The 25760-nt window shown below is 46.4% G+C and overlaps 2 protein-coding genes across 7 annotated transcripts in view; one reads left to right on the top strand and one right to left on the bottom strand.

The window, feature by feature from the left end:
- Positions 1-18478, bottom strand: part of MDH1B (malate dehydrogenase 1B) — an 80977-nt gene extending 62499 nt beyond the window's left edge. For 2 of the 6 annotated variants that reach the window (XM_077275739.1, XM_077275742.1), the window contains exon 1: positions 18000-18138. In XM_077275739.1, coding sequence (XP_077131854.1) covers positions 18000-18102 — 103 coding nt within the window. In that variant the 5' untranslated portion in view covers positions 18103-18138. The other 4 variants (XM_077275741.1, XM_077275744.1, XM_077275743.1 and 1 more) reach the window with 4 other exon arrangements.
- A 122-nt stretch (positions 18479-18600) lies between these two features.
- Positions 18601-25760, top strand: part of FASTKD2 (FAST kinase domains 2) — a 52255-nt gene continuing 45095 nt past the window's right edge. The window contains exon 1 of the mRNA XM_077275737.1: positions 18601-18731. The gene's annotated coding sequence lies outside the window, so the exon portion shown is untranslated. The remainder of the gene's footprint in view (positions 18732-25760) is intronic.

Genomic DNA, 25760 nt, shown 5'->3' with positions numbered 1-25760 from the left:
ATAAGATGTAGACTGCTATACATACATTATATAGGTAGTATAGTGATTATATACATCAGTATCACCTATATAATGTATATTTAGTAGTCTATACACATTATATAGGCAATACCGCTACTGATGTGTATATAGGTGATACTGATGTGTATATATGTCGTTATATAGGCTATACTGGTGTGTGTGTGTGTATACACACACACACGTACATATATACACAACAGTATCACCTATATATAACATATATACACATCAGTAGCAGTATTGCCTATATAATGTATATAGACTGCTGTATACATGATATATAGGTGATACTATCATTATATACAGCAGTAGCAGTATCGCCTATATATCGTGTATCCAACATTTGCAGTATCACCTGTATAATGTATATACTACTGCATATACGTTGTATAGGTGATACTGCTGTGTATAGCAGCACTATCTATCTGTGTCTAATATATATATATATATATATATATATATATATATATATATATATATATAATTTTATTTTATCAGTTTCATCTATATAATGTGTGTACACCAGTCACAGTATCACATACAATATATAGGTGATACTACAACTATACACATCAGTCGCAGTGTCAACTATATATTGTATATACAGTAGCTTCAATGTGATATATATTCAGCAGTCGCGGTGTCTCCTATGTACATCAGCCTCTGTGTCTCCTACGTGATGTATGCATCATAACATAGTATAATTCTGTCCTAATTACCGTATATTGTAGAGATGTGTGTGTGTGTATATTTTTTGAATATATATATATACAGTATATATATATATATATATTACATAGAGAGAGAGAGTGTAGAGATGTTTGTATAGTATGGCGCTATGTATATATATATATATACAATATATAGTTGACACTGCGACTGATGTGTATAGTTGTAGTATCACCTATATATTGTATGTGATACTGTGACTGGTGTACACACACTATATATACACTGCTGCCACATCTCTACACTATCTACTATATAATTGTCTAAGGGTCACTTCCGTCTGTCTGTCACGGATATTCATTGGTTGCGGCCTCTGTCTGTCATGGAATCCAAGTCGCTGATTGGTCTCGCCAGCTGCCTGTCATGGCTGCCGCGACCAATCAGCGACGGGCACAGTCCGATTAGTCCATCCCTACTCCGCTGCAGTCAATGCCCGGCGCCCGCTCCATATTCCCCGCAGTCACCGCACACAGGATTAATGCCAGCGGTAACGGAGCGCGTTATGCCGCGGGTAACTCACTCCGCTACCGCCGCTATTAACCCTGTGTGACCAACTTTTTACTATTGATGCTGCCTATGCAGCGTCAATAGTAGAAAGATCTAATGTTAAAAATAATTTTAAAAAAATAAAAAATCATTATATACTCACCTTCTGCCGCCTTTCCCACTCCTCGCAACGCTCCGGTGACCGGTCCATGCAAGCGGCAGGTTCCGTTGGCAAGGATGGTCTGCGAGAAGGACCTGCCGTGATGTCACGGTCATGTGACCACGACGTCATCACGGGTCCTGAGTGCCTGCGCGAGAAAGACCTGCGATGATGTCACGGTCAAGTGACTGCGACGTCATCACACCCTGGGACCGGAAGCTGCCGCCTGCACGGCACACAGGCGACAGAACTACAAGGGACCCCTCGGAAGGTGAGTATATGTTTATTTTTTATTTTTTAACCTGTGACATACATGGCTGGGCAATATACTACGTAGCTGGGCAATATACTACATGGCTCTGTGGTGTATACTACGTCGCTGTGCAATATACTACGTGGCTCTGTGCTGAATACTACGTCACTGGGCAATATACTACGTCACTGGGCAATATACTACGTGGCTGGGCAATATGCTACGTGGCTGGGCAATATGCTACGTGGCTGGGCAATATGCTACGTGGCTGGGCAATATACTACGTGGCTCTGTGCTGTATACTACGTAACTGGGCAATATACTACGTGGCTGGGCAATATACTACGTGGCTCTGTGCTGTATACTACATCGCTGTGCAATATACTATGTGGCTCTGCTGTATACTACATCGCTGTGCAATATACTACGTGGCTCTGTGCTGTATACTACGTGGTTGGGCAATATACTACGTGGCTGGGCAATATACTACGTGGCTGGGCAATATACTACGTGGCTGGGCAATATACTACATGGCTGGGCAATATACTACGCGGCTGGGCAATATACTACGCGGCTGGGCAATATACTACATGGCTGGGCAATATACTACGCGGCTGGGCAATATACTACGCGGCTGGGCAATATACTACGTTGCTGGGCAATATACTACGTAGCTGGGCAATATACTACGTGACTGGCCAATATACTACGTGGCTGGGCAATATACTGCGTGGCTCTGTGCTGTATACTACATTGCTGTGCAATATACTACGTGGCTCTGTGCTGTATACTACATCGCTGTGCAATATACTACGTGGCTCTGTGCTGTATACTACGTAACTGGGCAATATACTACGTGGCTGGGCAATATACTACATCACTGGGCAATATACTACGTGGCTGGGCAATATACTATGTCACTGGGCAATATACTACGTGGCTGGGCAATATACTACGTGGACATGCATATTCTAGAATACCCGATGCGTTAGAATCGGGTCACCATCTAATATAATATATACACCGCTCTATATTCCTTAACACGGTATATAATATGCCTCTGTGTATATAATAGATTGTAGTATACCGTATAAACTCATGTATAAGCCGAGTTTTTCAGCATATTTTTTTTTGTCCTGAAAACACCCCCCTCAGCTTATACACGAGTCATTGTCCCAGAAAAACGGAGGGGGAGCAGCGAGTCACAGAATATTCCAGTGCCGTGAATATTCATTTCTCTTATAGGGTTCACAGCCACAGCTGCTGGCTTCCAGCACACATCCTACTTACCTTCCCTGCGCTCCCTCGCTGCATCTTGTTCTGGCGCCAGCAGCTCTTCAGACCGAGCGATCATGTGTCTGCCTCTCATTAAGGTAATGAGTATTCACCCCTCTCCACTCCCATAGGCGTGGGTAAAGGCCGGAGACACACTGGTGCGAGATACGGCCGAGTCTCGCTGGTTAAAAGCAAGCTGTGGCACCTGCACTCCGGAGCGGAGCGTGCGGCTCCATGTATTGCTATGCAGCTGCACGCTCCGCTCCGGAGTGCAGGTGCCACAGCTTGCTTTTAACCAGCGAGACTCGGCCGTATCTCGCAGCAGTGTGTCTCCGGCCTAAATATTCATTATCTTAATGAGTGGGGGACACGTGATCACCCAGCCACAGGAGCTGCTGGCACCAAAACGAGATGCTGCGAGGGCATGCAGGGAAGGTAAGTAGGATGTGTTTTTTTTTTTTTATCGGAACCATGCATACATGAACAAGGACGGAGCCATGCATAAAAGGACGGGGATAAGGAGCCATGCATACAAGGACGAGGATAAGGAGCCATGCATACAAAAATGGGAATAAGAGGCCCATGCATACAAGGACGGGGATAAGGAGTCATGCATACAAGGATGGGGATAAGGAGCTAAGGAGCCCATGCAGACAAGGATGGGGATAAGGAGCCATGCATACAAAGACGGGGATGAGGAGCCATGCATACAAGGACGGGGATAAGGAGCCATGCATACAAGGACTGGGATAAGGAGCTCATGCAGACAAGGATGGGGATAAGGAGCCATGCATACAAAGACGGGGATGAGGAGCCATGCGGACGGGGGAGCCATGCAGACAAGGATGGGGATGAGGAGCCATGCATACAAGGACTGGGATAAGGAGCAATGCATACAAGGACAGGGATGGGGGGACCATGCATACAAGGACAGGGATGAGGAGCTATGCATACAAGGACGGGGATAAGGAGCCATGCATACAGGGACAGGGGAGCCATGCATACAAGGACGGGGATGTGGGGACAATGCATACCTGGCTTATACTCGACTCAATAAGCTCTCCCAGTTTTTTTCTGGCAAAATTAGGTGCCTCGGCATATACTTGGGTCGACATATACTCAAGTATATACGGTATATTGTGAGCTGTGTATACTTCTACTGTCCTGCATAAATGGTGTAATTCTCAGTATCTATTCTTATTATGTATGTGTGTGTATCTGTCTATCACTCTGATTAATTGTGAGAAAAGTAGCGTACTTCTTATTGGCCCATCTGGCAACGTTTCGGATCCGTAACTGCACATTTCTCTGATATGGAAGTGAAATGTTGCCACATGGACTAATATAGTGTATAAAAAAAATCGGTTCCATTTTCTTCCACAAAAGTGGTACGATTCTCTTCTCACTTGCTGTCCGTGTGCAGTCGTTTTTTTTTTTCCTCAGCAGATGTTGCAGTCTGATACACGGCGAGTCAGACCATTGAGAAGATGGAGAAATTAATTTCTCCGTCTCCTCCACACTTGTGCTGCGAGAGCATTGGAGCACGGACACTCGGATCATGCTCACAGCAGAGCAAGAGCCAAGTATCATTGGCAGATCACATCCAATGCCATATGCTAGTGTTATTCCACCCTAATGAGCACCTGTATTAAAGGGAACCTCAACCCCCCCCGGCGTTTTTAACTAAAAAAGCCATCTTGTGCAGCTGTAATGCTGCATTCTGTGAAGGTGGCTCTTTTAGTTCTGGTCCCTTCCAACGCTGAAGTAATCATTTTTAGAATTTGCCTGTCATACCTGTAGTTTGTCAGGGGGGCATGTCTTTTCCCCCCTGACACAAACGCCTCCCTCAGTACTCTGTGTGCCAGGCGCCACCTCCTCTTCCTTCATTAGCGTCTCCAGCGCCTGCACTGTAAGGTTTTTTTCGGGCATGCGCAGCTTGCGCTGCCCTTCCAACTTACAACGCAGGCGCTGGGGGCACTAATGAAGGAGAGGAGGAGGCGCCTGGCTCCGGAGCAGAGACTGCTGGGCGGCAGGAGGAGCGCTGGTCCCCTGTGAGGGAGATGGCACCTCTGCTGTGACTCCTCTGCAGAGCGGTCACTGGGCGCTGTGCTCCTCAGTCCTCTGCCATCCTCTGGGCTCTCCTCATCCCCAGGGTGTCCCTGATGCCTGCCTGCGGTGTAAAGAGCACCATGTAAATGGACCTGTGTTCGATCATGCGCACTGCGGCGCCATTCACATGTGGCTCTTCAAATAACGCCTTTAAGAGAAGTGTTGAAGGGCAGGACAAAGTATAGCAAAATTCACTGATCGGGATGGGGAGTGTTATAGTATGTGGGCTGGTGGGGTTTGTGTGGCAGGGCTGTTTTTTTTTGTCCCAGTCCGGCCCTGTGTGTGTGATTATACAGTGTGTGCGTGAGATTATACAGTGAGGCTGTGTGTGAGATTATACAGTGAGGCTGTGCGTGTCATTATACATTGGGGCTGTGCGTGTCATTATACAGTGGGGCTGTGCGTGCGTGTGTGTCACTATACAGTGGGGCTGTGTGTGTGTCATTAATTATACAGTAGGGTTGTGCATGTGTGTGTCATTATACAGTGAGGCTGTGCTTGTCATTATACAGTGGGGCTGTGCCTGTCATTATACAGTGGGGCTGTGCGTGTCATTATACAGTGGGGTTGTGTGTGTGACTGTCACTGTATACAGTAGGACTGTGTGTTTTATATATATACATATATATATATATATATATATATATATATATATATATATATATATATATATATATATATATATATATATATATATATATATATATATATATATATATATATATATATATATATATATATACTAGCTGTACTACCCGGCTTCGCCCGGGTTAATGACTGCTGTTAGCAAAATAGAATGTGTTAACAAAAATTTATTCTGCACACAAAAACCACAAAACAAATAGATAGAAATGTAATTATTAAAAGGCAAAAACTAAGCAAATAGAAGCATTTCACAACATATATTAGCTTTGTTATACTGAGAATGTCTTTGTTGCCTATATTAACCAATCAGAGCTCAGGTTAATTAACTGTAGCAAAATAGAAGCTGAGCTGTGATTGGTTGCTATTGGCAGCCTGATAAATCCCCAGCCAACAGGAAGCCCTCCCCCCTGGCAGTATATATTAGCTCACACATACACATAATAGACAGGTCATGTGACTGACAGCTGCCGTATTTCCTATATGGTACATTTGTTGCTCTTGTAGTTTGCTTATTAATCAGATTTTTATTTTTGAAGGACAATACCAGACTTGTGTGTGTTTTAGGGCGAGTTTTATGTGTCAAGTTGTGTGTGTTGAGTTGCGTGTGGCGACATGCATGTAGCGACTTTTGTGAGATGAGTTTTGTGTGGCGACATGCGTGTAGCAACATTTTGTGTGTTGAGTTGCATGTGACAGGTTAGTGTAGCAAGTTGTGTGCAGCAAGATTTGTGCATGGCGAGTTTTGCGCGTGGCGAGTTTTATGTGTGGTGCATTTTGAGTATGTGCAAGTTTTGTGTGAGGCAACTTTTGCATGTGGTGCAACTTTTGTACATGTGGCAATTTTTCTGTGTGTGCAAGTTTTGCATGAGGTGAGTTTTCCATGAGGTGAGTTTTGCACGTGTGGCGAGTTTTGCGTGAGCCTAGTTTTGCATATGGCGAGTTTTGCATGTAGCGAGTTTTGAGTGGTGACTTTTGTGTTTCGACTTTTATGTGGCGAGGTTGGTGTGTGTGTGTGGTGAAATGTGTGCTGAGGGTGGTATATGTGTTCAAGCACGTGGTAGTGTGTGGCACATTTTGTGTTTGTGTTCATATCCCCGTGTGTGGTGAGTATCCCATGTCGGGGCCCCACCTTAGCAACTGTACGGTATATACTCTTTGTCGCCATCGCTCTCATTCTTTAAGTCCTCATTGTTCACATCTGGCAGCTGTCAATTTTCCTCCAACACTTTTCCCTTCACTTTTTCCCCATTATGTAGATAGGAGCAAAATTGTTTGGTGAATTGGAACGCGCGGGGTTAAAATTTCACCTCACAACATAGCCTATGACGCTCTCGGGGTCCAGACGTGTGACTGTGCAAAATTTTGTGGCTGTAGCTGCGACGGTACAGATGCCAATCCCGGACATACACACATACATACATACACACATTCAGCTTTATATATTAGATATACCTGTATGTAATCTCCTGTATATAGTATATACCTGTGTGTCATCTCACCTATATATAGTATATATCTGTGTGTCATCTCCTGTATATAGTATATACCTGTATGTCATCTCCTCCTATACATAGCATATACCTGTGTCATCTCCTCCTGTATATACTATATACCTGTAGGTAATCTGCTCCTGTATATAGTATATACCTGTGTGTCATCTCCTCCTGTATATAGTATATACCTGTATGTCATCTCCTCCTGTATGTAGTATGTACCTGTATGTCATCTCCTCCTCTATATAGTATATACCTGTGTGTCATCTCTCCTGTATATAGTATATATCTGTGTGTCATCTCCTCCTGTATATAGTATATACCTGTGTGTCATCTCCCCTGTAAATAGTATATACCTGTGTGTCATCTCCTGTATATAGTATATAGCTGTATGCCATCTCCTCCTGTATTAGCCCTCGTTCACACGTTATTTGGTCAGTATTTTTACCTCAGTATTTGTAAGCTAAAATGGCAGCCTGATAAATCCCCAGCCAACAGTAAGCCCACCCCCTGGCAGTATATATTAGCTCACACATACACATAATAGACTGGTCATGTGACTGACAGCTGCCGGATTCCTATATGGTACATTTGTTGCTCTTGTAGTTTGTCTGCTTATTAATCAGATTTTTATTTTTGAAGGATACCAGACTTGTGTGTGTTTTAGGGCGAGTTTCGTGTGTCAAGTTGTGTGTGTTGAGTTGCGTGTGGCGACATGCATGTAGGGACTTTTGTGAGATGAGTTTTGTGTGGCGACATGCGTGTAGCAACTTTTTGTGTGTCGAGTTGCATGTGACAGGTTAGTGTAGCAAGTTGTGTGCAGCAAGTTTTGCGCATGGCGAGTTTTGCGCGTGGCGAGTTTTATGTGTGGTGCCTTTTGAGTATGTGCAAGTTTTGTGTGAGGCAACTTTTGCATGTGTTGCAACTTTTGTGCATGTGGCAATTTTTCTGCGTGTGGCAATTTTTCTGCGTGTGCAAGTTTTGCGTGTGGCGAGTTTTGCACGTGTGGCGAGTTTTGCATGTGGAGAGTTTTGCGCGTGGCGAGTTTTGAGCGGCGACTTTTGTGTTTCTACTTTTATGTGGCGAGGTTGGTGTATGTGTGGTGAAATGTGCACTGAGGGTGGTATATGTGTTCGAGCACGTGGTAGTGTGTGGCGCATTTTGTGTGTGTGTTCATATCCCCGTGGTGGTGTGATTATCCCATGTTGGGGCCCCACCTTAGCAACTGTACAGTATATACTCTTTGGTGCCATCGCTGTCATTCTTTAAGTCCCCCTTGTTCACATCTGGCAGCTGTTAATTTGCCTCCAACACTTTTCCTTTCATTTTTTCCCCATTATGTAGATAGGGGCAAAATTGTTTGGTGACTTGGAAAGCGCGGGGTTAAAATTTCACCTCACAATATAGCTTTGACGCTCTCAGGGTCCAGACGTGTGACTGTGCAAAATTTTGTGCCTGTAGCTGCGACGCCTCCAACACTTTTCCTTTCACTTTTTCCCCATTATGTAGATAGGGGCAAAATTGTTTGGTGAATTGGAAAGCGCGGGGTTAAAATTTCACCTCACAACATAGCCTATGACGCTCTCGGGGTCCAGACGTGTGACTGTGCAAAATTTTGTGGCTGTAGCTGCTACGGTTCAGATGCCAATCCCGGACATACATACATACATACATACATACATACATACACACACACACATTCAGCTTTATATATTAGACTAGCTGTACTACCCGGCTTCGCCCGGGTTAATGACTGCTGTTAGCAAAATAGAATGTGTTAACAAAAATTTATTCTGCACACAAAAACCACAAAACAAATAGATAGAAATGTAATTATTAAAAGGCAAAAACTAAGCAAATAGAAGCATTTCACAACATATATTAGCTTTGTTATACTGAGAATGTCTTTGTTGCCTATATTAACCAATCAGAGCTCAGGTTAATTAACTGTAGCAAAATAGAAGCTGAGCTGTGATTGGTTGCTATTGGCAGCCTGATAAATCCCCAGCCAACAGGAAGCCCTCCCCCCTGGCAGTATATATTAGCTCACACATACACATAATAGACAGGTCATGTGACTGACAGCTGCCGTATTTCCTATATGGTACATTTGTTGTTCTTGTAGTTTGCTTATTAATCAGATTTTTATTTTTGAAGGACAATACCAGACTTGTGTGTGTTTTAGGGCGAGTTTTATGTGTCAAGTTGTGTGTGTTGAGTTGCGTGTGGCGACATGCATGTAGCGACTTTTGTGAGATGAGTTTTGTGTGGCGACATGCGTGTAGCAACATTTTGTGTGTTGAGTTGCATGTGACAGGTTAGTGTAGCAAGTTGTGTGCAGCAAGATTTGTGCATGGCGAGTTTTGCGCGTGGCGAGTTTTATGTGTGGTGCATTTTGAGTATGTGCAAGTTTTGTGTGAGGCAACTTTTGCATGTGGTGCAACTTTTGTACATGTGGCAATTTTTCTGTGTGTGCAAGTTTTGCATGAGGTGAGTTTTCCATGAGGTGAGTTTTGCACGTGTGGCGAGTTTTGCGTGAGCCTAGTTTTGCATATGGCGAGTTTTGCATGTAGCGAGTTTTGAGTGGTGACTTTTGTGTTTCGACTTTTATGTGGCGAGGTTGGTGTGTGTGTGTGGTGAAATGTGTGCTGAGGGTGGTATATGTGTTCAAGCACGTGGTAGTGTGTGGCGCATTTTGTGTTTGTGTTCATATCCCCGTGTGTGGTGAGTATCCCATGTCGGGGCCCCACCTTAGCAACTGTACGGTATATACTCTTTGTCGCCATCGCTCTCATTCTTTAAGTCCTCATTGTTCACATCTGGCAGCTGTCAATTTTCCTCCAACACTTTTCCCTTCACTTTTTCCCCATTATGTAGATAGGAGCAAAATTGTTTGGTGAATTGGAACGCGCGGGGTTAAAATTTCACCTCACAACATAGCCTATGACGCTCTCGGGGTCCAGACGTGTGACTGTGCAAAATTTTGTGGCTGTAGCTGCGACGGTACAGATGCCAATCCCGGACATACACACATACATACATACACACATTCAGCTTTATATATTAGATATACCTGTATGTAATCTCCTGTATATAGTATATACCTGTGTGTCATCTCACCTATATATAGTATATATCTGTGTGTCATCTCCTGTATATAGTATATACCTGTATGTCATCTCCTCCTATACATAGCATATACCTGTGTCATCTCCTCCTGTATATACTATATACCTGTAGGTAATCTGCTCCTGTATATAGTATATACCTGTGTGTCATCTCCTCCTGTATATAGTATATACCTGTATGTCATCTCCTCCTGTATGTAGTATGTACCTGTATGTCATCTCCTCCTCTATATAGTATATACCTGTGTGTCATCTCTCCTGTATATAGTATATATCTGTGTGTCATCTCCTCCTGTATATAGTATATACCTGTGTGTCATCTCCCCTGTAAATAGTATATACCTGTGTGTCATCTCCTGTATATAGTATATAGCTGTATGCCATCTCCTCCTGTATTAGCCCTCGTTCACACGTTATTTGGTCAGTATTTTTACCTCAGTATTTGTAAGCTAAAATGGCAGCCTGATAAATCCCCAGCCAACAGTAAGCCCACCCCCTGGCAGTATATATTAGCTCACACATACACATAATAGACTGGTCATGTGACTGACAGCTGCCGGATTCCTATATGGTACATTTGTTGCTCTTGTAGTTTGTCTGCTTATTAATCAGATTTTTATTTTTGAAGGATACCAGACTTGTGTGTGTTTTAGGGCGAGTTTCGTGTGTCAAGTTGTGTGTGTTGAGTTGCGTGTGGCGACATGCATGTAGGGACTTTTGTGAGATGAGTTTTGTGTGGCGACATGCGTGTAGCAACTTTTTGTGTGTCGAGTTGCATGTGACAGGTTAGTGTAGCAAGTTGTGTGCAGCAAGTTTTGCGCATGGCGAGTTTTGCGCGTGGCGAGTTTTATGTGTGGTGCCTTTTGAGTATGTGCAAGTTTTGTGTGAGGCAACTTTTGCATGTGTTGCAACTTTTGTGCATGTGGCAATTTTTCTGCGTGTGGCAATTTTTCTGCGTGTGCAAGTTTTGCGTGTGGCGAGTTTTGCACGTGTGGCGAGTTTTGCATGTGGAGAGTTTTGCGCGTGGCGAGTTTTGAGCGGCGACTTTTGTGTTTCTACTTTTATGTGGCGAGGTTGGTGTATGTGTGGTGAAATGTGCACTGAGGGTGGTATATGTGTTCGAGCACGTGGTAGTGTGTGGCGCATTTTGTGTGTGTGTTCATATCCCCGTGGTGGTGTGATTATCCCATGTTGGGGCCCCACCTTAGCAACTGTACAGTATATACTCTTTGGTGCCATCGCTGTCATTCTTTAAGTCCCCCTTGTTCACATCTGGCAGCTGTTAATTTGCCTCCAACACTTTTCCTTTCATTTTTTCCCCATTATGTAGATAGGGGCAAAATTGTTTGGTGACTTGGAAAGCGCGGGGTTAAAATTTCACCTCACAATATAGCTTTGACGCTCTCAGGGTCCAGACGTGTGACTGTGCAAAATTTTGTGCCTGTAGCTGCGACGCCTCCAACACTTTTCCTTTCACTTTTTCCCCATTATGTAGGTAGGGGCAAAATTGTTTGGTGAATTGGAAAGCGCGGGGTTAAAATTTCACCTCACAACATAGCCTATGACGCTCTCGGGGTCCAGACGTGTGACTGTGCAAAATTTTGTGGCTGTAGCTGCTACGGTTCAGATGCCAATCCCGGACATACATACATACATACATACATACACACACACACACATTCAGCTTTATATATATATATATATATATATATATATATATATATATATATATATATATATATATATATATACACACTCACTCACTGGCCACTTTATTAGGTACACCATGCTAGTAACGGGTTGGACCCCCTTTTGCCTTCAGAACTGCCTCAATTCTTCGTGGCATAGATTCAACAAGGTGCTGGAAGCATTCCTCAGAGATTTTGGTCCATATTGACATGATGGCATCACACAGTTGCCGCAGATTTGTCGGCTGCACATCCCTGATGCGAATCTCCCGTTCCACCACATCCCAAAGATTTCATGTTGTTTACGCCAAATTCTGACCCTACCATCCGAATGTCGCAGCAGAAATCGAGACGCATCAGACCAAGCAACGTTTTTCCAATCTTCTACTGTCCAATTTCGATGAGCTTGTGCAAATTGTAGCCTCAGTTTCCTGTTCTTAGCTGAAAGGAGTGGTACCCGGTGTGGTCTTCTGCTGCTGTAGCCCATCTGCCTCAAAGTTCGACGCACTGTGCGTTCAGAGATGCTCTTAGGCCTACCTTGGTTGTAACGGGTGGCGATTTGAGTCACTGTTGCCTTTCTATCAGCTCGAACCAGTCTGCCCATTCTCCTCTGACCTCTGGCATCAACAAGGCATTTCCGCCCACAGAACTGCCGCTCACTGGATTTTTTTTCTTTTTCGGACCATTCTCTGTAAACCCTAGAGATGGTTGTGCGTGAAAATCCCAGTAGATCAGCAGTTTCTGAAATACTCAGACCAGCCCTTCTGGCACCAACAACCATGCCACGTTCAAAGGCACTCAAATCACCTTTCTTCCCCATACTGATGCTCGGTTTGAACTGCAGGAGATTGTCTTGACCATGTCTACATGCCTAAATGCACTGAGTTGCTGCCATGTGATTGGCTGATTAGAAATTAAGTGTTAACAAGAAGTTGGACAGGTGTACCTAATAAAGTGGCCAGTGAGTGTATATATATATATATATATAATATATATTCATTCGCATGCTTGCAGTCACAAGACCACCTGTTCCCGGCACCAGAGAATCCTCACAGTGTGCACGATATGGGGATTCACACACAGTGACTTTAGACATGTAGCTTAAGATCCAACAACCCCTTTAAGGATGGGCCGTGACTCATGGGCCACTGCTGTGTGGTTGCCCCCCAGGCTAAAATTTGCCAGCCAGCCCCTGCGATTAGCGGTTATAAGATCAGGTGACGGCTGGATGAAAACGCTAAATGGAGCTGCATTGTACATCCCCATTCAAGATGTAGTGCAGCTGCCCGGGTACTGCAGATCAGCTCCTGGGTACTGCAGATCAGCTCCTGGGTACTGCAGATCAGCTCCTGGGTACTGCAGATCAGCTCCTGGGTACTGCAGATCAGCTCCTGGGTACTGCAGATCAGCTCCTGGGTACTGCAGATCAGCTCCTGGGTACTGCAGATCAGCTCCTGGGTACTGCAGATCAGCTCCTGGGTACTGCAGATCAGCTCCTGGGTACTGCAGATCAGCTCCTGGGTACTGCAGATCAGCTGCCGGGTACTGCAGATCAGCTCCTGGGTACTGCAGATCAGCTCCTGGGTACTGCAGATCAGCTCCTGGATACTGCAGATCAGCTCCTGGGTACTGCAGATCAGCTCCTGGGTACTGCAGATCAGCTCCTGGGTACTGCAGATCAGCTCCTGGGTACTGCAGATCAGCTCCTGGGTACTGCAGATCAGCTCCTGGGTACTGCAGATCAGCTCCTGGGTACTGCAGATCAGCTCCTGGGTACTGCAGATCAGCTCCTGGGTACTGCAGATCAGCTCCTGGGTACTGCAGATCAGCTCCTGGGTACTGCAGTTCAGCTCCTGGGTACTGCAGTTCAGCTCCTGGGTACTGCAGTTCAGCTCCTGGGTACTGCAGATCAGCTCCTGGGTACTGCAGATCAGCTCCTGGGTACTGCAGATCAGCTCCTGGGTACTGCAGATCAGCTCCTGGGTACTGCAGATCAGCTCCTGGGTACTGCAGATCAGCTCCTGGGTACTGCAGATCAGCTCCTGGGTACTGCAGATCAGCTCCTGGGTACTGCAGTTCAGCTCCTGGGTACTGCAGATCAGCTCCTGGGTACTGCAGATCAGCTCCTGGGTACTGCAGATCAGCTCCTGGGTACTGCAGATCAGCTCCTGGGTACTGCAGATCAGCTCCTGGGTAATGCAGTTCAGCTCCTGGGTACTGCAGATCAGCTCCTGGGTACTGCAGATCAGCTCCTGGGTAATGCAGTTCAGCTCCTGGGTACTGCAGATCAGCTCCTGGGTACTGCAGATCAGCTCCTGGGTACTGCGGCTCAGCTCCTACTCTCTTTAATTGGATCTGATGTGCAGTTCCTGGCAGTGGCAGCTACATATAGAACGGAGATGTACAGTGCAGCTCCATTCAGTGTTTACATGCAACCTCTGCCAATCTGATACGGATTACCTATCCTAAGGATATTAATATCATGTGCATACCAGGTGTGCCCTGCATCAGGCAGGTGCTGGCAGTCTTATTCCACTGGCATTTGCCTCTAACAACAGTGAATAGAGCTAGGTCTGATTGCTGCGGTTTAACCATCTAGATGCCACTGACAAACGACTGGGTTGCCAGTTAGCTGATCATCAAGGTTGCCATAGCAAGCCCCCCATCACTGCCATCTTGGTACTCCTATGCACTGGCGGACACAGACAGACAACAGCCACTGTGCTAGAAGAGTATAAGGACCTTTCACAATCAAACAGGTCATCGAAATGCTCAATTCCATATGTTTTGGAGGTGGAAATAGGTCCCCTTACCTCTTGGGCCCCCATTGCGGCTGCAAAGGCTGTACCAATGATATGTCCACCCTTGCTCCTATGAGGTCCTTCCTGTGGCAGGGCTTCATAGGGCTGTAATATTTCACCATATCATGCAATACTCAAATATTGTAGTATACTGTACAAGCGATCGAATGATCACATGCCATAGGAAGGCTAAGAAAGTAATCACCCCCATATTTCCTATTCAAAAAGTAAAGAGAAAAGTATATATATCAGAAAGGGATGTCCCGCAGCCTGGCACAAATGGGTTCTGGGCATAACAGCCGGCATCAAAGTGGGCAAACAGCCAATTATCACATATTTGAATAAGTAACTGGTGTTTTTAAATGGTTAAATGACTTTGGGCCACTGATCTCACACCACCATTACACAGATAGTGATCGGGGACTTGTCAGCAGGCTGGGGTGGTCCTGATGTGATATAAGAATAATGACATATACCCCCTATTCCTGCTCTTAGATGTGATTGGAATATGGGATAGAGACAAATCATGGGGCCCCATCACAGAAGTCCCAATTGCCCCCCTCCAAAAAAAATAAAATAAATAATAATATTCTACAGGGTCATGGAAAAGCATACCTCACAACTTCACAGCCCTTACCAAGTACTATTGCCTCTTTTGAAGCCCCTTAGTGTTCCCATACACTAAGATACCCTTTTTATAGCCACTATGAAGTATTATGCCAAGAATATGCCCCCAGACACAGTAAGACACCACCACAGTGAATTCCTCCACAGTACCCTCCACACACACACACTGTATGATGACCTTACAGTACCCCCCCCCCCCACAAAATGATACCTCACAGTGACCCAAACACAGTATGATGGCCCTCAGAGTCCCCACCACACAGCCCTCTATACAGTAAGGTGGCCTCCACACAGTATGATGGTCCCTACACAACTCTCCACACAGTATAATGATCTTCACACATTATAATGGCCCTACCAGCCCTCCAAACAGGATAATGGCCCACCACATAGTATAATGGCCCTCACACAACCCTCTACACATTATAATGGCTCCCACTAGCCCTTCACACAGTATAATGGACCCAACACAACCCTCCACATTGTATATATAGTATAGTGGCCCCACCACACAGCCCTCAAAACATTATAATGGCCCCCATACAGCCCTCCAAACAGTATAATGGCAATCACATAGCCCTTCAAACAGTGTACTGGCCTCCACATAGTCCTTGAAATAGTATGATGGTCCCCCCATGTAGCACTCCAAATAGTACGATCACCCCACATACTCCACCAAACAGAATGATGGTGTTCCACATAGCCCTCCAAGTAGTATGATGATCCCCACAAAGTCTTCTCGGATCTCCCACTGCTCTGGTGTCTTCAGTGTGTGGCCTGAACAGAAGTGTGCTGAGCACACAGGTCACGATGTAGTAAAGTCATGGGGCCCACTGCGCTGAGGCGTCAGATGTACAGGGGGAATGATGGAGGAGGAGCGGACGGCTCTCTGTTCTATAACTGAGCTCAACGGCATCTGCATCCAGGAGAGGGACACAGCTGAAAGTGCCATGCCGGGTGGGGTAAGACCCCAAACAGCCGTGGGACCCCAAACAAGATTGAAATTAGCCCCAGAGTAAGACTGTACATTTTTTACTCAACCTGGTAAATCTGAGCCAACACATTCTAATAAATAAACAATAATCTCTTGCCCGTTTCATGCCAGGTTAATGGCCGGAGCACATTGCTATACATGGCATTGCCATCTGTGGGCGGCAGGGTTACATCAAAGTCATTTAGCTCTTAACAAACCAGTAACTCATTCACATCAGTACAAAGTTGGAATTTGCCCACTCTGATGCCAGCTGTTATGACCAGGAACCATTTTGAACAGCCTGAAGCAATCTGATGTTGATGTGGGGCTTCCTGTTCTGTGCGTGCTGGTGGCATAAGACCAGTGGTCAATGACAGTGGAGGCGCAGAATTTCAAAAAGGAGGTAAGTCACCGAATAATCAATGACCTGGACAAGAAGCAGAGGAGGTTGGTAGAGGGGGACGCGGAGGAGAAGAAGACCCTGCCCCACGTCCTGCCCCAAAGCACAGAACACCCATTTTCTGAAAACATCATAAGGTGAGTATTCAGCAGCCACTGAGCGGATCCCTTCCCATCAGGTATCAGATTCAGCAGCGCCACAGTACTATTAGAGCCATGGGCAGCAATAGAGGTAGAAGACTCCAGCTTCAACGATAACATGGGAAATCTTACAGTACAATAACATCGAAGGCTTTGTTGTGAAGAGCCAAGAATTGTAGAGAGAAGTGGGTGTCAATCATGGTGATGACCGGACGCGTTTCTAACAGTGTGAGTTCTTAGACTCGATCTGCGTCCGGTCATCACCATGATTGACACCCACTTCTCTCTACAATTCTTGGCTCTTCACAACAAAGCCTTCAATGTTATTGTACTGCAATGTAAGATTTACCATATTATCGTTGGCGCTGGAGTCTTCTACCCTTATTGCTGCACATTATCTCCACGTCTGGCGGAGACAGAATCCTGTGCACCCCACATGGACCATGTGAAGGCCTCTACAAGGCAGAGCTGAGTCTACTCCATATTTACTACCATTATAGCCTTTAGCTTATAGCGCTATATCCGGCTGTACAATGGCCGGTCTGCCCACCCTGATGCCAGCGCTGATGCCTCGGGCCTATTGGGGCCAGGCTGGAGTGACTCGCCTTTCACCTAGCACATCCCTGGATCTTCAAAGCTCGTGTGAGGTTCGTGGCTCAAAGTGATCTCATCCTTGATAAACACCAGTGAAAATTGGCCCTGTGCCCACACTGATGCCCAGATCTTGCTTCGGGCAGGCTGGGATGCCCTGTGTCAGAGGCGGACATCACTATATGTGTCTCTGGTGGAAGAGCAGTGGCCCAAGGTCATTGACCCCTTTAACCCCTGTACTGCCTTTGATGTGGGCTCGCACGCCAGGCCCGTATATTGCCTGGCACTTGGTGGCAGATCTAACGGCTGCGGGCAGAGCGGATAACCAGTATAATGCTGCTGTCAATCACTGACAGCGACCATTAACAAGCGCCGGAGCAGGCTGGGCAGGCCGGAGAGCGCTGCCTTAGATGGGACATCACTACCTGTGTATCTGTGGTGTGACATCAGTGCCACAAAGTCATTTAACCCTTCTCCTACCGCCCTCCGGTGCCCACTCTGATGGCCATCTTTGTGCCGCTGTTCTCTCCCAGGTATGGTCACGTCCTGGCTCTTCCGCATTGTATTCTATTACTGCGATCATCTATTATTGTTATTAAACCTGTAAAAAAAATGCGAAAAGAATCCCGGTCCACCGCCGTGGTAATCCCGTGCCGATGAGCCGGCACTACACTGTGTGCACGAGCCGTGCGCCCCCTGCTGGCGGCTCACCATAATGCACAGCGCATGGCCGGCGTTACACGTAGTAGTGACTGCCCGGCAGCGACGGCCCAGGAGAACACAACACTCCTAACCCCCAGGAAACATTAACCGCTTTACCTAACCGCTTACCTGCGAGAACGAATTTCGCCATGACAGCCGCCTGTGCTCGCCGGAGAGGCGACGCTTGTTGCCAAGCAACGGGAAACACAAGGCGGGCGCTCCTGATGACGTCACTTCGCCCATGTCGGCTTTTCTGGTCTCTTAGCAGCAAGTATCACACATGAATTATCAATAAATATAAAAAAATCCGGGCCGCTAATTCCACTTTGCTTTGCCGTTTTCTATATTTCACTCCTTCGGAAAAAAGAAACGCCGATATAAAACTTAAAAACGCCATTTTAGAACTTTTGACTATTGTGAGATTCCGTAGTGGTGGCGTGGCTTATGTGACGTCACACAATGGCGCTGTCCATGTAGCTGGCATGTTCTGTAGCTGTGTGTCGAATGAAGGTGAGTGCAGGGGAGGACGGTGACCGCCCGGGGTCGCACACTGTACCGGGCCGAGCGCTCAGGCAGCGGGTCAGTGTGCGCCGTCACACAGGGGGCGCCAGAGTCTGCAGCTATTAGTGCACCGTTATATGTTCCGGGCAGCGCTGCGCCACCAAACTGGGAGGATTCATCAGTCGGCGCCTAAACAAATAATTTACAAAATAAAAACGGTGTAACTCACAGCTGGAGACTGCATCCATCAGCTGTCATCTTCAGCAAGGCTTATTATCAAGAATGGAGGGCTCCCCCTGCATTTTTGACAACCAGCCAAGCTTAAAGGGAACCTGTCACCACGTTTTTGGAAGATGGGATAAAAATAGCGTTAACCCCTTCATGACCCAGCCTATTTTGGCCTTAATGACCTTGCCGTTTTTTGCAATTCTGACCAGTGTCCCTTTATGAGGTAATAACTCAGGAACGCTTCAACGGATCCTAGCGATTCTGAGATTGTTTTTTCGTGACATATTGGGCTTCATGTTAGTGGTAAATTTAGGTCGATAATTTTTGAGTTTATTTGTGAAAAAAACGGAAATGTGGCAAAAAATTTGAAAATTTCGCAATTTTCACATTTTGAATTTTTATTCTGTTAAACCAGAGAGTTATGTGACACAAAATAGTTAATAAATAACGTTTCCCACATGTCTACTTTACATCAGCACAATTTTGGAAACAATTTTTTTTTTTGCTAGGAAGTTATAAGGGTTAAAATTTGACCAGTGATTTCTCATTTTTACAACAAAATTTACAAAACCATTTTTTTTAGGGACCACCTCACATTTGAAGTCATTTTGAGGGTTCTATATGGCTGAAAATACCCAAAAGTGACACCATTCTAAAAACTGCACCCCTCAAGGTGCTCAAAACCACATTCAAGAAGTTTATTAACCCTTCAGGTGTTTCACAGCAGCAGAAGCAACATGGAAGTAAAAAATGAACATTTAACTTTTTAGTCACAAAAATGATCTTTTAGCAACAATTTTTTTATTTTCCCAAGGGTAAAAGGAGAAACTGGACCAGGGACGTTGTTGTCCAATTTGTCCTGAGTACGCTGATACCTCATATGTGGGGGTAAACCACTGTTTGGGCGCACGGCAGGGCTCGGAAGGGAAGGAGCGCCATTTGACTTTTTTAATGAAAAATTGGCTCCAATCTTTAGCGGACACCATGTCGCGTTTGGAGAGCCCCCGTGTGCCTAAACATTGGAGCTCCCCCACAAGTGACCACATTTTGGAAACTAGACCCCCCAAGGAACTTATCTAGAAGCATAGTGAGCACTTTAAACCCCCAGGTGCTTCACAAATTGATCCGTAAAAATGAAAAAGTACTTTTTTTTCACAAAAAAATTATTTTAGCCTCAATTTTTTCATTTTCACATGGGCAACAGGATAAAATGGATCCTAAATTTTGTTGGGCAATTTCTCCTGAGTACACCAATACCTCACATGTGGGGGTAAACCACTGTTTGGGCACATGGTAAGGCTCGGAAGGGAAGGAGCGCCATTTGACTTTTTGAATGGAAAATTATCTCCATCGTTAGCGGACACCATGTCGCGTTTGGAAAGCTCCTGTGTGCCTAAACATTGGAGCTCCTCCACAAGTGACCCCATTTTGGAAACTAGACCCCCCAAGGAACTCATCCAGAGGCATAGTGAGCACTTTAAACCCCCAGGTGCTTCACAAATTGATCCGCAAAAATGAAAAAGTACTTTTTTTTCACACAAAATTTCTTTTAGCCTCAATTCTTTCATTTTCACATGGGCAACAGGATAAAATGGATCCTAAAATTTGTTGGGCAATTTCTCCTGAGTATGCCGATACCTCATATGTGGGGGTAAACCACTGTTTGGGTGCACGGCAAGGCTCGGAAGGGGAGGCGTGCCATTTGACTTTTTGAATGGAAAATTAGCTCCAATCGTTAGCGGACACCATGTCGCGTTTGGAGAGCCCCTGTGTGCCTAAACATTGGAGCTCCCCTACAAGTGACCCCATTTTGGAAACTAGACCCCCCAAGAAACTTATCTAGATGCATAGTGAGCACTTATAACCCCCAGGTGCTTCACAGAAGTTTATAACGCAGAGCCGTGAAAATAAAAAAATAATTTTTCTTTCCTCAAAAATGATTTTTAGCCCAGAATTTTTTATTTTCCCAAGGGTAATAGGAGAAATTGGACCCCAAATGTTTTTGTCCAGTTTGTTCTGAGTACGATGATACCCCATATGTGGGGGTAAACCACTGTTTGGGCGCACGGCAGGGCTCGGAAGGGAAGGCACGCCATTTGGCTTTTTGAATGGAAAATTAGCTCCAATCATTAGCGGACACCATGTCGCGTTTGGAGAGCCCCTGTGTGCCTAAACATTGGAGCTCCCGCACAAGTGACCCCATTTTGGAAACTAGACCTCCCAAGGAACTAATCTAGATGTGTGGTGAGCACTTTGAACCCCCAAGTGCTTCACAGAAGTTTATAACGCAGAGCCATGAAAATAAAAAATAATTTTTCTTTTCTCAAAAATGATTTTTTAGCCCACAATTTTTTATTTTCCCAAGGGTAACAGGAGAAATTGGACCCCAAAAGTTGTTGTCCAGTTTCTCCTGAGTACGCTGATACCCCATATGTGGGGGTAAACCACTGTTTTGGCACACGTCAGGGTTCGGAAGGGAAGTAGTGACGTTTTGAAATGCAGACTTTGATGGAATGCTCTGCGGGCGTCAGGTTGCGTTTGCAGAGCCCCTGATGTGCCTAAACAGTAGGAACTCCCCACAATTGACTCCATTTTGGAAACTAGACCCCCAAGGGAACTTATCTAGATGTGTAGTGAGCACTTTGAACCCCCAAGTGCTTCACAGAAGTTTATAACGCAGAGCCGTGAAAATAAAAAATGTGTTTCCTTTCCTCAAAAATATTTTTTTAGCCCAGAATTTTTTTATTTTTGCAAGAGTAACAGGAGAAATTGGACCCCAAAAGTTGTTGTCCAGTTTCTCCTGAGTACGCTGATACCCCATATGTGGGGGTAAACCACTGTTTTGGCACACGTCGGGGTTCGGAAGGGAAGTAGTGACGTTTTGAAATGCAGACTTTGATGGAATGCTCTGCGGGCGTCAGGTTGCGTTTGCAGAGCCCCTGATATGCCTAAACAGTAGAAACCCCCCACAAGTGACCCCATTTTGGAAACTAGACCCCCCAAGGAACTTATCTAGATGTGTGGTGAGCACGTTCAACCCCCAAGTGCTTCACAGAAGTTTACAACGCAGAGCCGTGAAAATAAAAAATCATTTTTCTTTCCTCAAAAAAGATGTTTTAGCAAGCAATTTTTTATTTTCACAAGGGTAACAGGAGAATTTGGACCCCAATATTTGTTGCCCAGTTTGTTGTGAGTACGCTGATACCCCATATGTGGGGGTAAACCACTGTTTGGGCACACGTCAGGGCTCGGAAGGGAAGTAGTGACATTTGAAATGCAGACTTTGATGGAATGGTCTGCGGGCGTCACATTGCATTTGCAGAGCCCCTGATGTACCTAAACAGTAGAAACACCCCACAAGTGACCCCATTTTGGAAACTAGACCCCCGAAGGAACTTATCTAGATGTGTGGTGAGCACTTTCAACCCCCAAGTGCTTCACAGAAGTTTATAACGCAGAGCCGTGAAAATAAAAAATAATTGTTCTTTCCTCAAAAATTATGTTTTAGCAAGTAATTTTTTATTTTTGCAAGGGTAACAGGAGAAATTAGACCCCAGCAGTTGTTGCCCAGTTTGTCCTGAGTACGCTGGTACCCCAAATGTGGGGGTAAACCACTGTTTGGGCGCACGTCGGGGCTTGGAAGGGCGGGAGCACCATTTGACTTTTTGAACGCAAGATTGGCTGGAATCAATGGTGGCGCCATGTTGCGTTTGGAGACCCCTGATGTGCCTAAACAGTGGAAACCCCTCAATTCTAACTTCAACACTAACCCCAACACACCCCTAATCCTAATCCCAACTGTAGCCATAACCCTAATCACAACCTTAACCCCAACACACCCCTAACCACAACCCTAACCGCAACACACCCGTAACCCTAATTCCAACCCTAATCCTAACCCTAATCCCAACCGTAACCCTAATCCCAACCCTAACCACAACTGTAACCCCAACACACCCCTAACCCTATCCGTAACCCTAACCACAAGCCTAATCTTAACCCTATTTCAAACCCTAGCCCTAATTCCAACCCTAACTCTAATTCCAACCCTAACCCTAAGGCTATGTGCCCACGTTGCGGATTCGTGTGAGATTTTTCCTCATGATTTTTGAAAAATCTGCAGGTAAAAGGCACTGCGTTTTACCTGCGGATTTACAGCAGATTTCCAGTGTTTTTTTTGTGCAGATTTCACCTGCGGATTCCTGTTGAGGAACAGGTGTAAAACGCTGCGGAATCCGCACAAAGAATTGACATGCTGCGGAAAATACAACGCAGCGTTTCTGCACGGAATTTTCCGCACCATGGGCACAGCGGATTTGGTTTTCCTTAGGTGTACATGGTACTGTAAACCTGATGGAAAACTGCTTTGAATTCGCAGCGGCCAATCCGCTGCGGATCCGCGGCCAATCCGCTGCCAATCCGCTGCGGATCCGCGGCCAATCTGCTGCGGATCCGCGGCCGATCCGCTGCGGATCCGCTGCGGATCCGCTGCGGATCCGCTGCGGATCCGCTGCGGATCCGCTGCCAATCCGCTGCGGATCCGCTGCCGATCCGCTGCGGATCCGCTGCCGATCCGCTGCGGATCCGCTGCCGATCCGCTGCCGATCCGCTGCGGATCCGCTGCCGATCCGCTGCCGATCCGCTGCGGATCCGCTGCCGATCCGCGGCGGATCCGCGGCGGATCCGCTGCCGATCCGCTGCGGATCCGCTGCCGATCCGCTGCGGATCCGCGGCCGATCCGCTCTGTGTGCACATGCCATAACCCTACCCCTAACCCTAACCCTACCCGTAACCCTAACCCTACCCCTAACCCTACCCCTAGTTCTAACCCTAGTTCTAACCCTAACCCTAGTGGAAAAAGAAAAAAAAATATTTTCTTTATTTTATTATTGTCCCTACCTATGGGGGTGATAAAGGGGGGGGTTTATTTATTATTTTTTTATTTTGATCGCTGTGATAGAACCTACCACAGCGATCAAAATGTACCTCTAATGAATCTGCCGGCCGGCGGGCGCACTGAGCATGCGCCCGCCATTTTGGAAGATGGCGGCGCCCATGATGGAGGCGGACGGGGACCGGGAGCCTCGGTAAGTATAAGGGGGGGGAGATCGGGGCACGGGGGGGGCGTCGGAGCACGGGGGCAGTGACATAGGAGCAGGGGGGGAGCGGGCAGGAGGACGGGGGAGCGGACAGCAGGACGGGGGAGCCGGCAGGCGGACGGAGGGGACCGGACCCTATAACGGAGCACTGGGGGGGCGATCGGTGGGGTCACATTAGTGTTTCCAGCCATGGCCGATGATATTGCAGCATCGGCCATGGCTGGATTGTAATATTTCACCAGTTTTTTAGGTGAAATATTACAAATCGCTCTGATTGGCAGTTTCACTTTCAACAGCCAATCAGAGCGATCGTAGCCACGGGGGGGTGAAGCCACCCCCCCTGGGCTGAAGTACCACTCCCCCTCTCCCTGCAGATCGGGTAAAATAGGAGTTAACCCCTTCACCCGATCTGCAGGGACGCGATCATTCCATGACGCCACATAGGCGTCATGGGTCGGATTGGCACGGGTTTTCATGACGCCTATGTGGCGTCATGGGTCGGGAAGGGGTTAAATAGGGGCAGAGGTGGGCGTTACATTAGTGTGTTTGTTATGCGTTTATTACCCACCTAAGTTGCCGAAATACCTTTGCAAAGTCTCCGTTTTCGCCTGTCAATCAGGCTGGTCTGGTCAAAAGGGCGTTGTCTTCCCCCAGATTTTGCGTAGTTTTCCGTTGGTGGCGTAGTGGTGTGCGCATGCCCAAGGTCCCGAATCCTCTGCCAGGGGATTTAAAAGAGCGCGCTGTTCGTTATTTCATTGGTGATCGGTGGGCGCGGCCATCTTCCTTTGGCCGCGCGTGCGCAGAAGCGGCGCTCTGCTGGCCGCGGCTTCAGGAAAATGGCCGCCGCGATCTCCATCTGCGCACGCGCGGCATCCCGCGGCCATTTTCCTGAAGCCGCAGCCAGCAGAGCGCCGCTTCTGCGCACGCGCGGCCAAAGGAAGATGGCCGCGCCCACCGATCACCAATGAAATAACGAACAGCGCGCTCTTTTAAATCCCCTGGCAGAGGATTCGGGACCTTGGGCATGCGCACACCACTACGCCACCAACGGAAAACTACGCAGAATCTGGGGGAAGACACCACGCCCTTTTGACCAGACCAGCCTGATTGACAGGCGAAAACGGAGACTTTGCAAAGGTATTTCGGCAACTTAGGTGGGTAATAAACGCATAACAAACACACTAATGTAACGCCCACCTCTGCCCCTATTTAACGCTATTTTTATCCCATCTTCCAAAAACGTGGTGACAGGTTCCCTTTAAACAGCTGGGTGCTGGTATTCTCAGGCTGGGACTGGGCGGTGGGTATTGGTTCCTGCAGCCGCCCAGAAAAGGAGCTATTAGATGCAAACATTCTGGCTCTTCCCACTTGCCCTGTGGCGGTGGCAAGTGGGGTTCATATTTATGGGGTTGATGTCACCGTTGTATTGTCAGGTGACCTCTATGACACCTATCCATCACTAATCCTATCTCTATATTGTAAATAAGCACACAGACAGAATAAAGTTCTTTATTTCAAATACAAACACACACTTTTACTTTTTTTTATTTAAAAATAGCAAACGCCGTTATACTCACCTAACACCTATTCCACTGAAGCCATTGTCTCCTATAAAAAACAAAAATAAGACACCCATATCCCTCCCCTGTCCGTCGTTCTCTCCCATGCTGTAATCCAGGTCTGTGGATAAACAGTTTTCAATCTGGACGGT

Source organism: Ranitomeya variabilis, chromosome 7 (assembly GCF_051348905.1).
Source record: "Ranitomeya variabilis isolate aRanVar5 chromosome 7, aRanVar5.hap1, whole genome shotgun sequence".
Classification (NCBI taxonomy): domain Eukaryota; kingdom Metazoa; phylum Chordata; class Amphibia; order Anura; family Dendrobatidae; genus Ranitomeya; species Ranitomeya variabilis.
This window is presented reverse-complemented; position numbering and strand designations above follow the sequence as displayed.